Here is a 23,414-nt window from a genome sequence, read left to right as displayed (position 1 = left end):
CCTCTCCTCCCTGTACCAGTGAGGTTTTTTTTCCAGACCCTGGCTTTCCTGTGTGCAGCAGAGGCCTTGTTATGCAAACAGGAAGTGGCTAGCTGGCCACTTTCCCCCAGATGCTGACATGAGCAGAGGCCAGAGAAGGAATGAGGGGAAAGCAGTTGGTGAATCAGCAGTGAAAGGCAAAAGTAGTTCGAGGCCTCACGTCGAGGGGAGAGGTTAGCTTGGTTTTCCTCCCAGAAGCTTAACTGCTTTGAGGAGTCATCCCATCTCTTCTCACAAGTTCCCTTAGTTGGAACAGAGTGACCCAACTAGCTAGACCTCCATCTGCAAGTACTAGCATCCCATATGGGCACTGGTTCATGTCCTGGCTGCTCCACTTCTCATCCAGCTGCCTGCTTTTGGCCTGGGAAAGCAGTGGAGAATGACCCAAGTTCTTGGGACCCTGCCCCCAGATGGGAGGCTCAGAGCAAGCTCTTGATTCTGACTTCAGATCAGCTCAGCAAAGGCTGTTGGGCCATCAGAAGAGTGAAACAGTGGATGGACAGTCTCTTGGTCTCTCCTTTTCTCCTTTTCTTTATTTTATTTACAATATATGTATTTATTTTCACTTTATTTGATGTACATAAAAAGCTGTTGCATCTGTCAGTCCAGTCTCCCAGTGGCCACACCAGCCAGTGGGGAGCCTGAGTCTTCCATGTGAATAGCAGGGACCCAGTTAGTTGAATTATCATCTGCTGCCTTCTGGAGTACACATTAGCAGGAATCAGAAACAGCACTGGGATTTGAAACCCAGGCCCTCCCCGGTGAGATGCAGAAATCCCAGGGATGTCTTAACTGTGGTACCAGATGCTTATCTCAAAGGTTCTCTTAGTTGCTCAGGATCTCTGAGGCTGTCTTTGTCACCAACTTCACCTTGTCTTACCCAAATTTAGTGCTTCATGTCAGGCACATGTGTACCCCGGTGCCTAGGCTGAGCCACTTCCCATTCTCATGTGTTGCTCTGCTGTCTCCTGTGGCAGATAGGTGCCCTGAGGATGCTCGGGAGCCTCAGGTCTGGCCTTACTGCGTTGCTGTCCTTCTAGTCAGTGCCTTGGCCATAAGGCCAGAGTGTGCAAGTTTCCCTGGTTGCAAAGGATTGACCCATGCTGCTTGGAGACGTTTGGGTTCATGGTCACACACTAGGAACATGCAAGGTCTCGCCTGCTGTTGCAAAGTGTTTGGCTCCAGGATGTTTGTCCCAGATTTGGCCTTGTGGATCCCCTCTGCTCCCTGACAGGGGCCAAGAGGAGCACTTGAGTGACTTTCTGCATTGGGAATTCCTGTGGCCACAAAAAGCCTCCTTAGCTGTGCAGGATGGAGGACTCACTGAAGCCAAGTGCAAGCTGTGAAATTGAAGTGTTTTCACCTTTGAGTGAATGTCTTCCAGACCTCTTTCAGAAAAACCTGAAATAGCCTGCTGCATTTTTCTTCTTTATACACCAGATTTCTTTTGATACACAAATACATTTCATCATTATTTCTCAGACCTGTCCAACTGTGCGTTTTGGTTAGCTGCTGCCTAGAGGAGCATAGTCACATCTCTGTTTTACTCGTAAGGTAGGGATCAGAGGAGAAAGCTGATCCAATCTCACTGCAGTTAAAGTCTGATTTATAAAGGAAAGCTCTTCAGGCTATCCACATGATAGGATGGTCCACCTGACCCAGGAAAACCTGCAAACAGAGACACTGGAGGCAGGAGATTCTAGTTACCTGCATGCAGCGCTCCCATGTGACTCCCTCTTCCAGGTACCAGCTGATGTGGAGAAGTGTCAGGACCGGATGGAGTGCTTCAATGCTGACCTGAAGGCCGACATGGAGAGGTGGCAGAACAACAAGAGGCAGGACTTCCGGCAGCTGCTCATGGGGATGGCTGACAAGAACATCCAATATTATGAGAAGGTAATGAATATGCCTGGCAAGAGTGCAGCTGTTTTTTTTTTTAATTTGTTTGTTCTTAAGATCTATTTATTTGAAAGACAGAGTTAGAGAGAAAGACATAAACAGAGATCATCCATCTGCTGGTTCACTTCCCAAGTACCTCCAATGGCTCAAACTGGCCCAGGCCAAAGCCACAAACCTGGGAGGCCATCCAGGTCCCCCAGGTGGGCGTAGGAACCCGAGTACTTGGGCCATCTTCCACTGTTTTTCCATATACAGTAGCAGGGAAGTAGTTGAAAGTGGAGCAGCCAGGACTTGAACTAGCATCTATATGGGATGCCAGCATCGCAGGCATTGGCTTAACCTGCCATGCCAAACACTGACCCCAGGACTGCTGTTTCTAATAGAGTCTTCATTAAGGGCTTACCAGAACCTAGAAACAGGAATCCTGGTCTCAGCTCCTTGCTTTGCCTGCTTCATCTCGGCTCCCGGACATATGACTGGCCCGCTGTGCTCACTGCATTTTCTTTCTCACCCTACCCGTGCTAGCTACGGCTGCTGCTTTGCTTCTGCGAAGTCTGGAAGGCACAGATGCGGCCAGCTCACAAGTGCTTTCAGGCTGCTTCATGCTGCTGTGGTTCTGCGTGTTGTGGGTTCTTCTCTTCCACTGGGCTAAGTCAGTAAAGCCTATAGGCTCCTCATCAAAGAGACTGTCTTTGTAAAATGGACTTTAAAATAATGCTGGTCCTGGAAAAGAAAGAAAAGAAAAAAAAATTAAGAACAAAGAAACCAAAGGAAAAAAGTAATAATAATGCTGTCTTAAATACCTAAAATAAAGCAAAGCAGTTGAATGAAAAACAGTTTTAGGGACAGATGCTTGATACAGCAGCTAGGATGTCAGTTCTGGCTCCTGTTTCCTGGCTGTCCCTTTCTGCTTCTTAGAATGCTTCCCAGAATGCCTTGCACAAAGTTCCCCTGCCCCTGCCCCACCTCAGCTCTTTCTGAGCAAGGCCTCCCACCCTCCTCTCGTTGCTCTGAGGAGAATCATTTCTGCCAAGCTGGTGCTCATACAAGGATGGTGCCAGAGGATTCCAAGGTCTTGGCCCTTCATGGCAGTGTGTCCTGGAACAATTTTTTTTTAAGGTTTACTTACTTTTATTGAAAAAGCAGATGTACAGAGAGAAGGAGACAGAGTGGAAAAGATCCTCCATCCTCTGATTCACTCCCCAAATGCTGCAACAGTTAGAGCTGAGCCGATACAAAGCCAGGACCAGGAGCTTCCTCCAGGCCTCCCATGCGGGTGCGGGGTTCCAAGGACTTGGACCATCCTCCATGGTTTCCCAAGCCATAAGCAGGGGTGGGACCCACAGGTGCTATTGGTCCAAGTGAGCAAACAGGATTGACAGTGGAAATGGCAGGCAGGAGCCAGGCATTTGACCCCGAGACCTTGCACACAGTGCTGATTCTGTGTGCTTATGTTGTTGTTTCAGTGCCTCATGGCGTGGGAGTCGATCATTCCACTGCTGCAGGAGAAGCAGGAGGCCAAGTGAGCACCTTGTGGGGACAGAGACTCAGCTACCCACACAGGACGCGGCACCCCAGGCTGGAATGTCCCCACAGTGCCAGAGAGGCGGCGTCGGCAAGCAACCACAGAAACCTCTCTCCCTTGTGTTCTTCTCCCCACCCCCCCCAACCCCACAGTTGTTTTCAATTTGTATTTATTCCCTGGTGGGGTCTAAGACCACCACACATCTCAGCAGAAGCAGCATACCTCCATGCTGTGAAGGAACCAAGGAGACAGAACACTACAGAGACCTGGAACCGAGGGACGCCATGGCCTGCGACGGGGAGTCCCATATCTCATGACGATGTCCCATTTGGGGACAGCCGAGTGGCCCACTAAGGGGGACAGTCTGGGCCCTGCTTTTCCAGGACTGGACGGAGGCATGAACATGAGGAAGCTGTTGCTTTCTGTTCACACGTAGCGGCCCTGAAGTTGACCTCGACTGGCCTCAGCATAGAAACGGGTGTTGACACCTCTGTGGCGAGTCCTGAAACATCCTGTGGCCTGTAGCTGTTGAGTGTGATCTGCTGCCTGCCTGTACCGAGTGCTCAGTGCCAGCTGTTTGGTTCCTTCTGCTTGACACAGGACTGTCGGCATCAGTGTGTCCACCTGCAGCCATGCTTGAGCAAGCAAGCCAGTGTCCTTGTCCTGTGTGGTGCCTCGGGAAGCTCAGGTGAATGCTGTGGTAGCTTGATTCTGACACCACAATGCCATAGATGAGCAACTCTTCATTGTGTATAAAGTGAAAAAGAAAATGGTGCATTTTCTCCAGGAAGGTCTTCATCGTTTTTGTTTTGTTTTTCCTTATGTTTGTCAGTTGTCAACAGAACAGGGAATGCACCTGTTAGGGAACGTCTGTTGTCATGAAGTCACAGTAGCCCCTCCCCTGTTGACATCAGTGGGAAGATAACAAGCCTCACCTCCATGTCTGCTTTGTGCAATTTGCCTTTTACCTCACCAGAAATGCCCGGCTTATTTCCTACCATGTCCACTGAATGTGTTGAGGCAACCTTTTGATGAGGGAGTTGGCGCATCAAGTGTTGAAATCTGTAAACTCCCTGCGAATGTCCTATGTCAAGTGCTTTAACCCTTAACATTTCCAACTGAGGAGGGAACATCAGTGTCTAGATGAGCCTCACAGATAAAAATGTTGGTAAACTTTTTGCTTCTAGCTAAGCTTTTAACTCTCTGTGGTTTGTAGCTGAATTCCCAAGGACTGCTAGCTGTGTTGAAAGTCTCCGTCTCAATTGCCAAGTTTACTCTTTTCAGAATCAACACAAGACCATCAAACAAGAGCTATCTGCCAACTCAGTCTTTCCCCCTCTACTGATATGAGGCTACATGTGTCCATTTGTGTTCTTCCATCTGAGTTTCATCCCTGTAGAACTATCAACCTGAGTCTCCAACAAATGGTAGTGGTTAGTTGTTTTTAATGAAACAGCTGAGGTAAGGCACCACTTCATAGACAAGTTAACCTGCAGATACCCATCAACGCAGCATGGTGAAATTGCTTCATCCCACTTCCAGCTATAGAGTTGACCTTACGTCAGCTGCAGCTGTGATGTTGTCAGGGCCCGTCTTGGACAGCAGGGAACTGTTTGCCATGTTTGACAAAGTCAACGTTCCAGTGATAATTTTTATACCCATTGATACTTGCCGGTACTATTACACCCCACCCGTGCCATGCTAAAAATCCTTTGATGTGAATTTCCAGTCTGGTACTATTAGAAATGATTTGCTGAAGTGGAAGGTGAAGAACAATCCCTCCACGCCTGAGTGGTGATTTAACATCTCATTCTACCTCTAAACCATCGTGTTGGTGTGGGTCTGGCTGTCTAGGTCCAGCCTGATCACATGCTGATAGAACTGGGGTATGTACTGGGGAATGAGTTGACAGCCCTTTATTGGTACTTGGTGGAAGATGCCAGAATGGCCCAGCAATGACTGCTTTTCTGTGGAACACGTGAAGCTTTACGTTGTAGAATATGTGCTTTAAAGATGCTAGTCCAGTGTCATGACTGCTTAGAAAGAGTGTCAAGGATTTCAAATTCTGACACCTGCTAGTCACTGAAGCCCAGAAACAACCATGTGTGCTGCTTAGTCGGGACAGAGGCAGACCTTCCTGGGCTAAGGGAATGGCTGGGGAGAGTCACACACATGTATTCATTGCCTCCCATAAGGAGAGGCAGAAGACTGGCTCTCAACAGTCAGCCTCCTTGGGAATTGGTCTTGCTGCTGCTGCTGTCTGGTCGCCAGGTGATCTTTCTGTGCTTTGAGGCTCCAGAAAGAGGTGGGACAAGGCAAGTGTTTTGTCCTGCAGGCATGCTCTTAGTGGTGGGACCAGGAAACCCCTCAGAATTGTAGACTTGCTTTGTGGACATGGTCCATCCACAACAGGGACTCCTTTGCCTGTTGTCAGCGTGGTGTCTGATGAGGTGAGGAGGCTGCTCCAGGAGAACGGGAACAGTAGGTAGAGAACAGGGCCCTCCTACCATTCCCATCCCAGAAACCCCCAACATTTGCCTCTTGGTCTTGATCAAGCACACAGGAGATTTCTCAGGAGCAGCTGAACTCATGGACCTCTGAGCCAAAAACTGCCTCGCAGAGGTTTCCCTCACCTGTGCCTCTTGGCTCCACATAGTCACAGTCCTGAGGCCACCAGCTTCTTTTATTTATTTCCCATGTGACCTTCTCTCAAGGACCCCACCAGGCTGACATAGACAGGTCTGAGGCTTGAACCCCTGTCGGCAGTGACATGGAAAGCTGTCTCCTAGCATCGATGAGGGACAGCAGAGGGTGGAGATGGGGTAGGGCTGGAAAGTGAAAGTTGTTCTCCAAGATTAAAAATTCCAGGTGAAGGGAGAGAAGAAAACCAGATGTTTTACATATGATGTGGGGGAGAGCACATGTGGCTTGCAGTAGGTATAGGCATAACTCTTCTTTGTCAATATGGTGGACCTGTTGAAAGATTCTGAGCTATTCTGCTCAAAGCAAGGAACCGCTGCTCTGAAATGAGGCGAGAGCAGCATCCAGCAGGTTGCGCTTCACTCTTCATAAAGAATTAATGATTCCTGGGGAAAGTGGGATGGTCGAGGTGACTTTACCTTGCCATTTGCTGAATTCTAGACACCTTCCCTCAGCTCACATCACAGAAACCCAGCATGATGCCAGGGACCCTGGTGACTATAAGATGAAACATGTTCTTGTGCCGCCCTTTGGCCTCATCCAGAGTGAGGCAGTATGGAGGATGTTTTCTTCATGTATGCACATCTGCTCACTTCTTTGAGGCTGCCCTTCATGATGGAGTAACCAGAAGGAAGCATGGGGCCACATGGCAGTCTGCAGTGGGGGTTCTCTCAGGATAGTGGCCCCAGAAGTCCATGAGCATGTGCAACATGGTCCTGCTATTGATACAACTGGAAGCATGAGCACCCGGTCCTGTTTCAACACCAGTCAAGGGAGGGCAGAAGAGGCACTCCCCTGCGTTCTGTGCTGAGCCAGCCAAGGCAGGGAGAGCAAGGTGCAGAATGATATCTGGGGCTCTGTTGGCCTCGGCTCTTTCCATGTCAGGCAGGGTTGGAACTGGCTTCTTTCTGGCTAGGGGTTTGGCGGCCACCCTACAGGGGAATCTCCCCCTGAAGAAAAAGGACTGCTTGTTGTGCACTCGGGACACAGCCAGCCCCACCCTGCCTTCCAAATGCCTCGTCCTCTAAGGGCTTGTAGGACTTGAGCAAGCTAATCATATGGCTGGAGTAGCATTGTTGTGACTGTTTCGGTTTTACAAGGATGTGTTGAGAATTGGGGATTGCCTTCTTGCCTTCAGCAGTCAGCCAGATGGCATTGGGTGGGCTGGACACACCCTCTCATGTCCCTCATCGGAAGCAGTGGCACTTACACACTGCAGTAAAGGACGGTCACCGTTCTGGGCCAGACTTAGATCTTGGGCTGGGGGGGTGTTGCTCTTGTTGTGTTCTCATCTTTTTTTTTTTTTTTAACACAGGATCCCAGTTGTTCATGTACCTAGCCCATCAGGTGTCAGTGCTTTGTTTTAAGGATGCCCGGTTTCCCTCTAGTTGTACATGTTAGAGCATGTGCGGGGCTGTCAAAGTGAGAAAAGTGGAGGGAACAATGACCAGGGTGGACTGTTGTTTCTTATTTTTGTAGTGCATCATCGGTATATCTGTCTAACTCTTTCTATGTGGCAGAAAACATATGTTACCCAGGTAGTTTTTAACTTCTGTAGATGGTTTGTAAATAACTGCTTTGAAAAAAAAATAACAAAACCAGTAAGATATTTGTGTCATATAGAAACATGGTGTATATTACTTACTTGAAAAATAAACAAACCCAGAATTTTGTAACAAAAAGAAATTCCACAGACTGTTAAAAGCCTAACTACTCTTGATGAGAATTTGTCAACACCTAATAATATGCCTTATTCTTCAACTTGTGTTTTTAAAATTCTGGGTAGGAGGAGTTTTAGAAAACTCATAGGTCATTTAGCTTAAAAATATCTTCGGTCCTCAGTCTCCCGGAAATGATGAGGGTTGCCTTTTGGGAAGAGAAAACTCAACACTGCTATTGCCAAATGATGCTTTTGATAACATACAGAAACACAGGGACCATAAAACCTTTTTTTACACCTTGTCTGAAAGATTAATTTTGTGCCTTTTGGCATATTTCTGATTGTAGAGGGCATGATCTCGCCATTGCTACATGATGCAGGTCCCAAGGTCTCTGTAGATTACAAGTGTCCGGGGTTTACTCTGATTCTACAGAACAGCTTTTGAAGGTACTGTGGGGACCTCAGTGCAGCGTGTTTTGGATGGACATTCTCCACAGCTGAAATGCCAAAAATGTAGTATGTTGACTCGCCTAATTGAGTCCATTTTAGAAGCGCTTCTACTGTTAAAACCACTGCTCAAGACTATTGCTTAGGCACCTCTCCTGAAAGCCAGGTAAGTCTGGGTTATCTGTGGGCTGGCTGGGAGCAGGTAACACCTGTCCATGGCCCTGTTAGACAGGCTTGCTCACTGTCCAGAGCAACTTCTCAAAAATGATACTGTAAGGAGGAGAGGGAAATTGCTCCTTCCTCACCATGGAAATGGAGAGAGAGGAAATGAGGTCCAAAAAAGCCTTGCCTGGGCCTTCATCAGATAATAAACCAGCAGCTCTTAGCATTTAGCAGCATTCACCCAGACACCCCTGAGATTCTGGGCTTATAGATCTGACAGAGCCCTATTCCTTGTATTTCTGTGCACCTGCTCCCTGCATCTCTGAATTGGGAATGCACTGAGAGACAATGTTCATCTGTTACGTTCCCACAAAATAAACTGCCAGCAACCTTTCTAACTTGGATTTTAACTGTTTAAGAAGATATTTAAAAAGACTTTCGCTTAGGACCCGTCCACATTATGGATGGTGTCCATTTTAAAAATTCTTTTCACTTAAAGACTACAAAGGAATCACCTTCCAAGGTATTGAGAAAGTCCCGTGTGTGTGACCTCTCCCCACCGCCGTGAAAGCCAAAACAAAGCTGTGAAAGACAAAAGTGCTTCAGAGAATGCGTGTTGATGAGAAAGTAATTTCTCTCCAGTTCTTTCTAGAAGTTTTTGTTTGTTTGTTTTTACATGAAACGAGCAGGACTTTAAAAAGAATGTCCCTATTGCAGTTGTGGATGCGAGAGTTTGTAAAACAGACACAGTGTGGTTTCTCTTGGATTGTGGATGCTGGCAGAAGTTTTGGTCCAGTTTTTTTATTTCACATATCTGTGTGTAAAAGATGCTGTTTCTTGTTTACTGCAGGATTAGTATTACATTTGGAGGTAAACAAAAAAAATTTGTATTGCTTGATAAACTATTAGCCTGTAAACTTAAAAACATTTCTTTACCTCAATTAATTTAAAGTTATGGACCAATAAACCTATCAAAGATGCTTTCTTTACTTTGATTCCTGTTCTCATTTGTCCTTTGACAAACGTGTGCAGCCTCTGTGTCTTTTTTCCTACGTTCCCTGGATGGATAACAGCTTGCCTGCAAGAGTCAGGATATCTATAGCAACAGGAAAATTTAATATTGGACTGTTTCAGCTTGTCTGTTTATAGACCCGTCTTTGAGTTAACCTCTCTTGTGTATTGCAGCTTGGCATCAATGGGGAAAGAGATGAAGAAACTCCTTCCCAGCAACTTAACCATTATGATTGGCTGGCAGGCTGACACCCTGTGATCAAATCAGAGACATTGTAAAATACATCCATTTCTGGGTCAAGACAAATCACTTCCTGACTTTTTTTTTTTTTGGTGGCAATGCCACTTTTGAAGAATTTAGAAGCAGAGAAGAAATGTTAGTGGTTCATTAGAGTGTCAGAGTGTGGAAAATGCAAGGCCATGTGGTTAAGTTAAGTTTACCCACTAATGGCATTTAATTGGAAATGGGCTTACTACAGAGCTGGGCTTGGCTTTCTGAGAGCAAACATTTAATCCAAGACTATAAATGAGGCAACAAAATGGCCCTAAATAAAATTTAGGGCCAAACCTCAGCATTTCTACTTGTTAGCCATGTGACTGGGATTGCAGTGGCCCTAACAGTGGTAGATACGAAGTACCTGTGTGTCTGGCAGGTACTTTCTGGCGGTCCTGATGGGGGGAAAAAAGCCTTTTCCTATTGTTGAAATATGGTCAACTTACGTACTAAAGATAGCAATTCTTCAGGGGTGATCTGAGTGGAAGTGTTTTGTTTATTGTCAGCAGGATATGCTGACTTCACCCTGTTTCCTTTTAAGGAATGTGATGGGAATAGGGTAGGATGTTGGAGGATTGTGGGCAGACTGAAGACCTGTAAAGTAGGTAGGAATAGGTTCCAGAAGCCATGGGAAAAAGGTGCTGCACAGAGGGAGATGGACCTGGGGTGCTGAAGTTGAGATTTCTGTGGTGAGGGGAATGGCTTAGAAATGGTGAGCAGATTTGAGCTTGGAGCTGGAGGTGATGTCATTAACCAACCCGTTAGCACAGTAAGGTAAGAGTGATAATAGCTGCAAGCAATGAGGTGGAAGCAGGTGGGTTTGGTTCACGTTATTTGTAGACATCTAGTGGGGATGTCAATTGATCTTTTGGAAAAGGCCTGAGTCCAGGATGTCAACCATAGTCCTTGAAAGGAGAACCAATAAAAGGGCCTCAGGGTTTCAGGAGGACTTAGGCTCTTAGGGAGAACAAGTCAGGCCCCATAGGATAGAATGGTGGTTCCTAAACTTGAGGACCTATGTAAACACCAACTGTTGGGCTCCAACTCCGGAATTTCATTTAGGCAGGCCCTGCAGGTTGCATTTCTAACAAATTCCTACCTGGCTGCTCATTCAAGGAGTACTGGGTTACCTGGGAACAGCACAAAAGGCTTGCCCCTCTGATGACTGGAAGAGTTGAAAAGGAGCCAATAGTAGGACTTGGAGAACCCTACTCAGGTTACAACCATAAGCAGGGCCAATTTGGAAGAAAGAAGGAAGTTTCTTTATGTGTCAAGAACAAGCTCTTCAAGAGTAGACGTGGAAAAGGCAATGATTAACTTCGTTCAGATTGTGAAATGGGAAGGGAACTGAAGTGGAAGGCCAGGAGTCCAAGGGAATGAGTGTGTTGGTGGGTGTTTGGCCTAGAACTGCCTTTCCCAGCATTCCCTCACAGCTTATGCTGCCTTCCTCAGTGAAGGGCTCCTTCCTTCCATTTTCCTGAACTCCAGATCTGAGTTATCTTGCCTCATTCTTTTCACCCACCACCAATTCCTGTTGATTGCTAGCTCCCAAATCTTTCCCCATATCCATTTGCTTAAATATGTGTATGTGTGTGTGTGTATTTGAAAGAGATTTCCATTTGCTGATTCATTTCCCAGATGGCCACAACAGCCAGGGTTGGGCCAGTCTGAAGCTAAGAGCTTCATATGGGTCTCCCATGTGATTATCTGGGGCCCAAACACTTGGACTGCTTTCTGCTTTTCCTAGGACATTAGCAGGGCCTGACTAGGAAGTGGAGCAGAGTTGAATTGGAATGCTGGCATCTACTCCAAATAGTTCATGGGAAATGCATGTTATGAGAAGGTTATGCATAGATTACAATTTTTATTGCACTAAAATTTAACTTTTTAAAAAGATTTATCTATTTATTTATTGGAAGGTCAAATTTTACAGAGATAAAGAGAGACAGAAAGATCTTCCATCCGTTGGTTCACTCCCCAAGTGGCCGCAATGGCTGGAGCTGAGCCAATCCATAGCCAGGGGCTTCTCTGTGTCTCCCATATGTGGGCAGGGTCCCAAGGCTTTGGGCCATCCTCCACTGTTTTCCCAGGCCACAAGCAGGGAGCTGGATGGGAAGTAGAGCAGCTGGGACATGAACCGGTGACCACATCGGATCCCAGGACATGCAAGGCAAGAACTTTAGCCACTAGGCTACTGTAACAAGCCCTAAAATTTATCTTTTAACTCTACTTCCCCCTGAGCTTTTTGAAGTTCTCTTAGAGGTGTACCATAAAGTTTTCTTTACTCCTTGATATAGGATTACAGATAATTCTCGGACCCCAGATGCCCAAGATTCAAATGCATTCTCCAACTTCTGTTTTACCCATGTCTAACGCCATGTCTACAGTTATAGAGAGAATCTGACCTGGGAAAGGACAATTGCCACACTCATGCTTGTAAAGAAGTATTTATTAGAGAGAGAGAGAGAGAGTCAGGCCAAACCTAAGAGCCAGGAACTCAGTCCAGGACTCTCATTTAGCTGGCACAATTACTCAAACCATCACCACTGCCTCCCAAGGTCTGCATTAGCAGGAAGCTAAAGTGCGGAGCCAGAGCTGGGATTTTGAAGTCAGAAACCCTGATATGCAACACAGACATCTTAACTGCACACACACACACACACATTGAATATTGGTTTTATTGGGAAGTGAGCCTGCTTTTACCAATCTGAGTTCAATAGACCCTAAATGTAAGTGCAAATTCAAATGGCTCTTAGTGTATCTGCTCTCCCTTGATACCCACCCTCCCTGACCACAGCAAGTCTTACTAAGTATTCAGTTAAATATTCTGTGAAAAAAAGTCCCCAGTTGTTTTCTTCCTAACAGCAACCATAGCAGCAGCATTTAACTAGAAGCCAAGGGTGTGAGCTCTATGACTTTCCTGAGTGTACACAGGTAACCAACCAGGTCTCAGGATAGAAAGCTAAAATTTCCCCTAAGGTTTTAAGATTCTGTTGTTCATACAGAACTGTTGGTAACTCTTCCAAAAACATTCCTTCCTTTTGCTCCCTTAGGCAGTTGAGAATGCATGCTTTTGTTTGAAACCTCCCACAGGACTTCTGGCACAGGACCCAGGCAGCCATCCCTGTTAGCCACACCTTGGAGCCCTCAGGACAACCCATGAAAGGAGAGGAAGGGGCTGGTTGGCTGCAGCTGGAGGCAGAAGTTTGATGGTGCCAGTGATGGCTGTGTGTGCAGCCTGCCTACTGCCCTGGTAAACTTTGACTCTGCTGTGTGTGGGACCCAACCTCTTGCCTAATAGAGACATCTGAAAGCTGAGAAGGTTCTGTCACCAGGAAAATGCTTTTCCCACCCACCAAGGAGGGACCTTGGATTCTGAGGCAAACTCCAGCTGGAACTTGGGTTTCTTGGACAGTGGTGCTTTGGCCACCAGTTCCCCATTTCCTTCACCTTTGAGGGGATCTAGTCATTGCTGGTGTTTTTGGCTCCCACGGGTTACCATGTTCATTTCTCCTGGATGTCTCCATATTGTAACCACTGGGTTTGTTTATAGGCCACGATGCTGTAAGAACACACAAGAAAGAGTTATGTGAGAACACCTGGGATGGGTAAAGGGCATGCCTTCTCCCCCCCACTGATTTCAAGGCTGCCTCTGGCCCACCCTGCCTCTAATGACTGAGGAGTCATCTTTAGGGTGGCTGCTCCTTGCAAGTGTGTTCCAATCCCGGGATAATCAACTTGCCCCCTACCCCATTTCAAAAAAAGAAAAAGAAAAGAAAAGAAAAAGAAATATATATAACCCCCTTGCATCAGTGTGTTTTTTCTTTCCTAGAATCTCACTCCATCTCACTCCTGCCTGATGATGGTTTTACTTGTGTATTCAAGGTCAAGATTATAACTTTTGCTTATCCCAATTAGAATGAGCTGCCTCATCTTTCCCTTTTTCCATAGTTCTTTTAGTTCTCCCACAAACCATGATTACATTGTTTTAAAGTAGTGGCAGATAGGGCCTGGCATGATAGCTTAGTGGCTAAATCCTTGCTTTGCAAACACCAGGATCCCATTTGGGCGCTGGTTCATGTCCTGGCTGCACCGCTGCTATAGCTCCCTGCTTGTTGCCTGGGAAAGCAGTGGAGCATGGCCCAAAACTTTGGGATCCTGCATCTGTGTAGGGGACCCGGAAGAAGCTCCTGGCTCCTGGCTTTGGATCAGCTCAGCTCCGGTTGTTGCAGCCACTTGTGGAGTGAACCAGCAGAATGAAGATCTTTTTCTGTCTCTTTTTCCCTCTGTAAATCTGCCTTTCCGGTAAAAAATAAAATAAATCTTAAAGAAAATATTGGCAGATAAATGGATGCATAGCAATTAGGAGCTCTGAATTTGTCTTGGGTTTGTGTGACCTTTGGAGTGTTCCTAGCCACTTCGAACCTCAGTTTTCTGCTTTCAGCTCCTGGATCCTCATGTTCTGAGTGAGAGCACAGCTCTTCTGGATAGACACACTACACCTGCATTGGTGGATGCTCTGTGCTTCCCAGCCTTCCAAAGGAAAGATTTATAGAATTTTTCCAATATAATTATTCACCAGCTTCCATAAGCCCTAAGATCTTACAGGGAGCAGCACTAAATAAGCTTCAAACAAAATTCATTGTATTAACTGTGTAATGGAGACTATCATATCCAGATGTGAGGATACAGTGCAGTATGCATCTGTACTTCCAGATCAAAGATGGATTCCTAGTGAAACTGTTAAATATATCTTGACAATAGCATGCTGGTCTCTCTGCCATTGTTTATGCTCACAATGATGGACATATGATTGTTTATGAAGAACTATTCTATAGAAATAATATAGGGGAACTATATTATAGTAATGATATAGTAATAATGGGGGAGAGGGAGGGTACTTGGAGAAGTGATAAGGGATAGCCCAGGGCCTATGGAACTGTATCATAAAATAATAAAGAAGCAAAATTTAAAAATTCACTGTATTAACAAGGCTGACAAATAGAGAAGAAAGACTTGGAGAAAACCCTGCAGGAAATTATCTTGTAGCCCTGTCTGCATAGCTGACTCTCATAATGGACATCTCAGTACAGCCACATGACGAGGTACCCATCTTCAGCTTTGGGAGATGGCTGGCTGGCCAGCAGCCTAGGCTGGCAGGAACCACGCCCTAGTGACAGAGCATTCATTCATGAAGCAAATATATCTTGACCACTTAGGCACTAGGCTCTTTGCTGGATACGCAGTTTGCCAAAGACCCATGACTTCTGTACTTAGGGAGCCAGCCTAGTGGGCAGGTATGTTAAACAGGCCGTACTGAATGACCACCAGTCACCAGCTGTAAGGAAACATGCAGGAGGTTCTGGGAGCACATAAGGGAGGAAGATAATTTGGGTGGAGACGTGTTAGGAAAATGCTGAGAAAAATGGTGTTTCAGTTAGGATTCAAACTAGCTGGACTGAAAAAAGAGGTGAAGATAAAGAAGGGGAAGAGCAGGAGAGGAGGAGCATATGGATGATGCCCAAGGGGCCAGGGTCATGCAGAGATAAGAGAATGGAGAAGTTGACAAGGCCTCACAGTGCAGGATCTGATGACCAATGGTAAAGTCATTTGGGTTTTACTCCCAGAGCTATGGAAGCCCAGAGCACAGACGACATGATCTAATTTATACTTTTGGGGACTGCCGTGGTCACTTGGTGGAGAAAGATGAAAGGGGAATAAAAGAGGAAGTGGGAGGATGGTTCAGAGGCCTGATGCATGATTCAGGGCCTTGGGAGTCAGACTGGTGATGGTGGAAATTCAAAAAGAAAAGGAGGGGGCTGAATTTTAGGCTTGGCAGGGGCAGGTAGGGTGGTGAGTCAATGTGAACTGATGGATCAGAGATGAGGAGAGATGAGGAAGAGGGGGCCCTTGGTGACTCTAAGGTGCCATTAGATGAGGAGGAAAAGACTGGAGTGGCATCACTAAGGGAGGGCATCCAAAATTTGAGTACTTGACATTGCACAGAAAATGTAAGATGAGGAGATAGCCCAGAACAGAGCCTCAAAGAATTCATACACTTGGAGGCTTAGGGGGAAAGATGCAATGAGAGAAGCAAGGAAAAAACCAGGAGAATGCTGTGTTAGGAAAATCACATGACAGGGCAGACCTTTGGCACAGCGATGCCACATGGGATGCCTGCATCCCATATTGGAGTGTCTGGGTTCGAGTGCCAGCTCCATGTCCAATTTCAGTTTCCTACTGATTTTCATCTTGAGAAGCATCAGGTGGTGGTTCAAGTACTTGGGTCTCTGTCACCAGCTAGGAGATCCCCATTTGAGTTCTGGACTCTAGAGTTTCAGCCTGCCCTTTCCACAGCTATTGTAGCTGTGTAGGAAGTCAACCAGTGGATGGGAGATCTCTCTGTGTCTGAAGAAAGATGTCTTTCTGTTTTTTATGTCTGTTTGCATCCAGGCTGTTGGCAGCTCTAGCCAAGAAACTTCTATCATCAAGGAGAAAAATGCAGACTGTGACCAACCCAATCCTCTGCATGCCCAGTCCTCCTCTGAGGCACACTGCCTTCCTCCGTGTTTCTTTTCAACCTTAGACTGTTGCTTTTCTTTCTGTGGTTAGAAAGCTCTCCTGTCACAGGGTACAGCCTGGGCCTCTTTTAGCCATAATAAATCATCAAGCTCTCATTTATGTAATGACTTGATAGAAAGTAAAACTAATAGACACCACCCTTTTTTTTCTTATGTAGAGATTGCCAGTCTTGGTCAGACATTCAAATCACCTGCAGAGGTTTAAAAAATGCCTGCCCCCAACTCTCCGGTATGGGGGTGGGGTGGGGTCCCTGCCGCAGAAATTTAAAAATTTGTCCCCAGTGTACAGAGAAGCAGGCTTCATTTGAATGTGTCTCCCCATTGCTAAACGTTTGGCACAGAAGGAAACAGTTAGCAATTACACAAATGCCTCATCTACACAAGCACAGCGTCACCATGAGTTATTTGCTCGCTTGTTTTAAGATACCCTCTCTTCCTTGAAGACTCCATTTGGCTGATTCCACGCACAGAATGCATGATTGAGTTCAAACGCACGTTCACATTGCATCAATGATGTCCAGAGCAGTCTGCCTGCCTCATGTGTCCCTGTCTGTTAACAAAGCGTCCCTCTTACACACAGATGAAGCAGATATTCCCGCAGAAAGGAACTAATGAGTGAGTCTGCTCATTGCTTTAAATTGTCTGTCTTGGTGACACATTAACAAGTAGGACTTGTTTTCTTTTCTGCTTTTTTTTTTTTTTTGAGAGGGTTGGAGATTATGGAACTAGTTATTAAGAAAATAGGCCAGATGATCGTCCAGTGGGCAAAGCTGCGAACTCTTGCCTCCATTGGCTAGAGAGCTGGAGCCCTGGAGAAGTTTGTATCACATGCTAGCTCTGACTAAGGAAGTCCAACCCACTCAGCCATGACTCACGTGGAAACAGGAAGGCATGCAGAGACCGAAGAGCTGCCCAGACCTGGTTCAGCCCTCCCCTGAGAACAAGCAAGCCGGTCATGCCAGCTGCCTGTACAAATCCTCTTGGCAGTTTGATCCTCATTATCTTATTTTTCTCAACTGTGAAGTAAAGCAAAGCACCCTAGCGGTGGATGGCTCCCATCCTGGGAGCCTCAGCCTTCTTTGCAGGCAGGAATCTCTGTTAGCACGAAGTGACTTGAGAATCCCGAAAGGGTTGGTCTGTGTCCTTCCAACTTGCCTTCAATGATTGTCCATCCTGCTGCCTATTCCACTTCCATTACTGAAATCTACAATGTTCCTTCGCCACCCAAGTGGTTCCTTTAAAGTGCAGATCTATAATGTTTGGGACTTCATTGTGGATGTATTTTGCACAGGTGCATGGATACCCTTACAGAACCTCATTTTAGGGAAGTGATGGAAGATTCTTACCAGAGTCAAGCTGTACTCTCCAACATGGGAATCATTGGAGCCAGTGGGCTCTTGGACACTTAAAATATGACCAGTCCATTCCAAGAGGCAATGTAAGCTCCAGTACATGCAGAATCCAAAGGCTTCATCTTAAAATATAAATAAATTTGCCTCCTCCACTAATATTGTATGTGGCTTCCATGTTGAAATGGTATATTGTGGGTATCAACTAGGTAGTCAAAATTAATTCCCATGTCACATTTATCCTTTCAAAATGTGGCTACTAGAATATTCAAAATCACAAGCATGGCTTGCATGTGTGCCCTGCACAGTATTGCTATTGGGTGGGCTAGCTGAAGTTACAGCTGTTCCCTGCTCAGTTTCCATAAATGAGAGATGGTATTGGAAAAGAGGCAAGATACGCTTACCCTGAAGGCAGCTCAACAAAAAAGGGCAGAACGGTTCTGAAGAGGCTCTGATTGCAGTCTCTGATAAGCAAGTGTGTGAAGTTTCTGTGAATAACATTGTCATTACAAAGCTGCCAGGAAGGGAGCCAGCTAGTTGGGGTTCTCCAACTCCTTCCTTGTGATTTGAAGAGATTTTCAGATTACCAGAAGATTACTTTGGGGAAAAACAGAAGGACTTTTTCTTTCAGAGACAATCTCCTTAGCACATACTGCGCAAATGCCACCAATGCATCTATCTATGCAAATGAGCTGGGGATGTCCCCAGTTCCTTGACCTGAGCATGGGGTCCCATGTAAGCAGCAGTCACTGCCCCCATTCTTACCCAATTGGGACAATGGCCATGAAGGACAGAAAGGAAGAGAGAGCGAAGCAGGTGCCCACGAACTTGTCCATGGTGAGCTGGTAGATCTTGTTGTACATGGTGGATGTGACCACCCCGGTCAGAGCCAGGGACAGCTGCAGCATGACGAACACCTTTCCTATGGAAGGGACACAGGTTACCAAGAGGCGTGCTATTTTTCCTTCCTTGTTCCCCACCATTTCAGATTCTGGGGGCGCTCCCAGGGGAACCCCCTGCTCCTCTGAGAACTCTTTTTCAGTCCAGGAACCCTGCCTCTCTTGGGTCTACACATAGCTGTGTCTTTCCACTGAGGGACTTTCTCAGTCTTCCCCACCCTCCTGTTTTGAATTCCTTCTGCCTTGTCTGGAAACCAGCATGTTTCTGCTGTGTTTGAGATGCTTCTGGAACCTTCTGGAATGCCTTCTGCAGCTCCATGTCTTGGATAGAGCAGCTCTGAAACAGCCCAGGGAAGGGGACCCAGCGAGATGGTCTTCACTCACCGTAAGAGGAGCCCTTTATGAGTTTGGACATGGCTGAACGGATGGTGGTGATGGGGATGAGTGCGAACATCATGATGGCTCGAGCTGTAAAAGAGTACACGAGAACCCACCACGCTGCAACCCAGCCTTGAGCAAAGAGAACATGTCAAACTCTCAATCCCAGGAGCCAGCAACTCCTCTGCAGCTCTCCCTCTCTCTGATTCGCTGCTGTCAGCTTTGATGGAATGCTCATGTGCACACCAGCCTGCTAGGTGGCAGGGCACACTTGGCAAGGTGACAGAAGGTGAAGAGTTTCTTACTGACAGTTAAGTGGGTTAGTTTAGGAATGTGGAGCTGGTGACAGTAGAGTGACATAACATGCTTTACTGGAGAGAATGGCTCTGTCTGGGAGTCCCAGAGCTTTGGCAATTTGCTTCTGGAAGGGTTCTCATGAATGCAGCAGCCATACACCCCTCAAGCCCTATTGACTAGCTAGATGCAGGTTGTGTGTGTGTGTGTGTATGTGTATTTGAGAAACAGAGAGAGAGAGAGAGAGAGAGAGAGAGAGAGAGAGAGATAGGAAGGGAAGGAGAACGGGGCACTATAGCATCTGCATCGGTTGCTTGGGAACTGACCAGAGGTTATCTTGCCACTTTCATAGGTGTTTCCGAGATACTTAATGGAACTGGGTCAAGAAATAGTTTCTGTTAACCACCTCAGGTTGTTTTTGATGTTAGCCAATCATCTTGTATGGCTGTTAAGTAAAATTAAAAAAAAAAAAAATCTGTGCTTTCGTCGAGCTGGCTGCATTTCCATGATTCAGAGCCACATAGGTGGCAAGCGGTGCCCGTGCTGGTCAGAGTGGATTTAGACCACCTAGACAATCTCCCTCATTGGAGAAACTTCTGCAGCAGGAATCTAGAGCACTCTGCCGGCAGTTGCGTGACCTGAATCCATAGGTGGGTGCTTCATCCTGCCTCTTGGGGATGGTTTATTACATGGGTTCTGGAAGGTATTTATGGAGACTGTTAATGCATCATTGAAAAAGCACTTGTTTGGATCCACTTGATTTTCATTAGGAGATCTTTTGCTAGATTATTCATGTTTATCTCTCAACCCCCACCTTCTCTATTAGAGCCCTTCCTAGGGCCTAGCATGGTAGCCTAGCAGCTGGGTCCTAGCCTTGCACGCGCTGGGATCCCATATGGACTCCAGTTCTAATCCTGGTGGCCCCACTTCCTATCCACTCTCTGCTTGTGGCATAGAAAAAGAATCAAGGATGGCCCAAAGCCTTGGGACCCTACACCTGTGTGGGAGACCTGGAAGAGGATTTGGGCTCCTGGCTTCGGATTGGCTCAGCTCCAGTCCTTGTAGCCACTTGGGGAATGAATCAGGGGATCGAAGATCTCCCTCTCTGTCTTTCCTCCGCTCTGTATGTCTGACTTTCCAATAAAATAAATAAATAAACAAACAAACAAATCTTAAAGCCCTTCCTAAAACATCCTCTCCTTGCTCCACAGAACATGCCTCCTTGAACTCTGCAGGGTTGGCCGTGTGAAGCCTGCAGGGCAGCTGGTCTGGCGCAGCCAAGGCAAATTGCACATGCTACTGGAAATTCTATCTGTAACAGGCAGATTTATCAGCTAATAACTTTGGACTACAGATGATGTTCCAAATGTCCTCATGGCCTTGAGCAGAAAAAAGGTTCCCCACCCACCCCTGTGCCCTTGAACCATGAGCACCACCGTGGTAAGCTTTCAGTCAGCAACAGAGGATGCACATGTACAACGCAGTTGCACTCAAGTGCGCACACTCCCGACTCCTTTGCATGTAGCAAGTTCAATCCTGCGATACTGAGCTGGAACACCCAGGCCACAGCATCCCTGCTGACAGCATGCCACAGAGGACCACCTCATCCCCGTCCCCTCCCCCTCACGCAGGAAACACCAAACTCACCAATGTAGAACATGTAAGTCTGTTTTACAAACGCCAAGAGGAGGGCTCCGGACCCAAAGGAGACCATCCCAATGATGATCATTGTGGTGTCCCGGAAGCAGCGGGAGAAGACCAGGACGCCCAGGAAGCTGGTGATGAAGATGGTATAGCCCGCAGCCATGCCATAGCCCACTTGCACTTGGTTCCAGCTCAGAGGAGCCCTCAAAACGAAGAGGGGTATCACATCCACAGTTCCGGCCACGGCCAGGTCGTACACGATGGCCCCCACAAACAGCAGGGCTATAATGGTTTTCTGAGACTTTGCTTTCTTGGGGGATGGAGGCTGCCCTGCCACGTTCTGCCTGTCCACCTGGTTTGGGTCGAGGGTGCGGTAGGTGCCCACCGTCCCACACACGGTATCCACGGTGGAGAGCTGCTTGCTGGACTTGGCCGCCGGCTCAGGGACCTTGAGCACGAAAAGGCTGTAGAATAGGGCAAACATGGCACAGCTCACACTGCAGGCAGTCAGCACCAGGCCCTGGCCGGTGTGCCCAGTTATCTGCTTGAAGAGATGTCCTGAGGCCATGCTGCCACCGAACCCGGCCAGGCCCAGGACCAAGTCAATGACGATGAGGCGCAACGAGCGGCGGCCCTCGGATGAGCCCAGGGAGCCCAGAGCCATGACCCCGGACCAAAAGGCCGAGAAGCCGCCGCACAGTCCACCGAGTGCCGCTGCCCCATACAGCACCTCCACGGGCCAGTCCAGCAGCACCTTGAGCAGCAGCCCGAGGCGGGAGAGCAGGAAGCCCAGCAGCGACACGCAGATGGAGATCTTGCGGTGTAGATGGTCGCTGAGCCAGCCCAGGGCGTAGGCGGACAGCAGGGGCGTCAGGCCCACCACCAGGTTGTAAATGATGAAGAAGTTGGAGATGGCCGTCTGCTGGCTGTCCTCCTGGGCACTCCGCGGCGTCGCATCGGAGCTGTGGTTGGCCTCACCGCCGCCCCCGAAGGAGGTCTTCACCACAAGGAGGAGCCCCGCGTCGTAGAGGGAGGCGGCCACCTGGGTCGAGGCCACCACGGGCTCGATCCAGGTCCTCGCCTGGAGGCCCCTGCACGGGCAGGTTACCTCGGGACGCATGTGGCTTACCTGAAGGGAGTTGCAGGGCTTACTGGCTTCAGCCGACAAGGAGACAGGCGCTGCCACGACTAGCCAGGACTCACGCCTGGAGCACCAGTGTGCGCGGGGACCGGTGCCCGCCGCAGAGCGCTGGATAGCAGAGCCCCGGGTTCGGAGCGCTTGTGCTAACAGTCAGTGCAGCTGTCGAGTGACCTCCCAGTCCCGGGCCACTCCTCCTCAGGCCATAAAAGCCGGCACCTTGCACCGCCCCCGCTCCTCCCCCGCCGGCCAGCGGAGTTTAGCTGGAGATTTTGGGGGCGGCTGAGTCCCCGGAGCGCACCGCGGCGTCTTGGCTCTGCGTCCCTGACAGCCGCGTTACGGGGTGCCGGCAATCGCGGCCGCTTGACCAAGGTCGAATTTCCCACTGTTGCTGGGGCTTGTCTGGGACGACCCGGGCCACGTTTTAAAATTCCGCTGAAGCTGGGAGGCAGATCTGGACTAGGCACTGAATGCCAGCAGGATTCACCTGGAGAGTGCTGGGTTGGGAAATCTGTGTGTGTGTTGGGGGGGCGGGTGGAATCTGTGGGATTCCAACACCTCACAGAACACCAGGAGCTGGTGAGAGGTGCAGACACTGAGAGAAGTAAACAAACAAAAACAAAACAAACGAGTCAACGCAAGCAGCAAGGCTAGGACCCTGCTTGAAGTTAAAGACCTCACGGAAAAAGTTGTGCTCGGTGCACCTGCTTTGGTGAACCCCAGCCTGCGGAGACTCGTGCCTCAATGTCCAAGATCCAGTGAAAGAGGGGCCGTCCTCTTAGCTCTAGCTGTCCCTTGGGGGTTGAGATTGGACTCTTACAGGTCCCCGGGACCCTTTTTGCTTCTTTGAGGTGGCTGTCCCACTTCCCCCCCTCACCCATCTCACAGTCTCCCCTGGGCTTCTGCTCCCAGATGGGGTTGCTTCCTCCTGTAAGCACACACTTCTGCAAAGTGGAGCAGGAGCATGGGGCCCAAGGGCAGGGGTCAAAACTCATCATCCACCCTTGAGGAAAGAGCCTCAAACCACACAGCTTCTCTTCCTGTCCTGGCACCCTCAACACCCAACACAGTCACATCAGCATAGACCAGTAGGGACCCACAGTCTCAAAAGGCAGAGTCATGTCGGCACAGACAATTGAAAAGCCAAGTGGATCACGTAATCCCAGATGGAGCAGGGGCTGGATGCTATGTGGCTTTGTGTAGACACTGTCCTTTGGGTAGCTTTGAAGTAGGCCACTCCAAAAACTCTCTATCCACTTGGCTCTGGACCTGACAACCTGACAACAGCCTTCAGCAGAGAAACTTGCCCCTGCTCTCCCTCAGTGTCACTTGCCCTGCGGATCTGGTCCTGCAGCTCGATTCCCTCCCCCTCCCCTTGGCCACTTTGGGAGGTACTGGTTTCACTCAACCCCTT

The 23,414-nt window shown here is 48.0% G+C and overlaps 2 protein-coding genes across 4 annotated transcripts in view; one reads left to right on the top strand and one right to left on the bottom strand.

Moving 5' to 3' along the window:
- SNX30 (sorting nexin family member 30) overlaps positions 1-9,421 on the top strand; it is a 103,657-nt gene extending 94,236 nt beyond the window's left edge. For all 3 annotated transcript variants that reach the window (XM_040963485.1, XM_040963486.1, XM_040963487.1), the window contains exons 8-9: positions 1,783-1,935; positions 3,405-9,421. In XM_040963485.1, coding sequence (XP_040819419.1) covers positions 1,783-1,935; positions 3,405-3,464 — 213 coding nt within the window. In that variant the 3' untranslated portion in view covers positions 3,465-9,421. The remainder of the gene's footprint in view (positions 1-1,782; positions 1,936-3,404) is intronic.
- Positions 9,422-12,377: 2,956 nt separating this feature from the next.
- On the bottom strand, positions 12,378-22,358 carry SLC46A2 (solute carrier family 46 member 2). The gene is made up of 4 exons (XM_040962923.1): positions 20,866-22,358; positions 18,931-19,014; positions 18,413-18,569; positions 12,378-13,279 (listed from the first exon to the last, which is right to left on the bottom strand). Exons 1-4 carry the CDS (start codon positions 21,980-21,982, stop codon positions 13,222-13,224), a joined length of 1,416 nt encoding a protein of 471 aa, XP_040818857.1. The 5' UTR covers positions 21,983-22,358; the 3' UTR covers positions 12,378-13,221.
- Positions 22,359-23,414: the final 1,056 nt, after the last annotated feature.

This window comes from Ochotona curzoniae, unplaced genomic scaffold (genome assembly GCF_017591425.1).
Source record: "Ochotona curzoniae isolate NIBS_2020 unplaced genomic scaffold, NIBS_Ocur_1.0 scaffold_3208, whole genome shotgun sequence".
In the NCBI taxonomy this organism is placed as follows: Eukaryota; Metazoa; Chordata; class Mammalia; order Lagomorpha; family Ochotonidae; genus Ochotona; species Ochotona curzoniae.
This window is presented reverse-complemented; position numbering and strand designations above follow the sequence as displayed.

What these genes read in the sequence shown, in the direction of transcription:
- SLC46A2 (XM_040962923.1), bottom strand. Translation starts at nt 21,982, where the DNA reads ATGCGTCCCGAGGTAACCTGCCCGTGCAGGGGCCTCCAGGCGAGGACC. An exon ending in GACTTACATGTTCTACATTG is followed by an intron (nt 19,015 to 20,865) that starts GTGAGTTTGGTG and finishes ACTCTTTTACAG; the next exon opens with CTCGAGCCATCATGATGTTC. An exon ending in CATAAAGGGCTCCTCTTACG is followed by an intron (nt 18,570 to 18,930) that starts GTGAGTGAAGAC and finishes TCCCTTCCATAG; the next exon opens with GAAAGGTGTTCGTCATGCTG.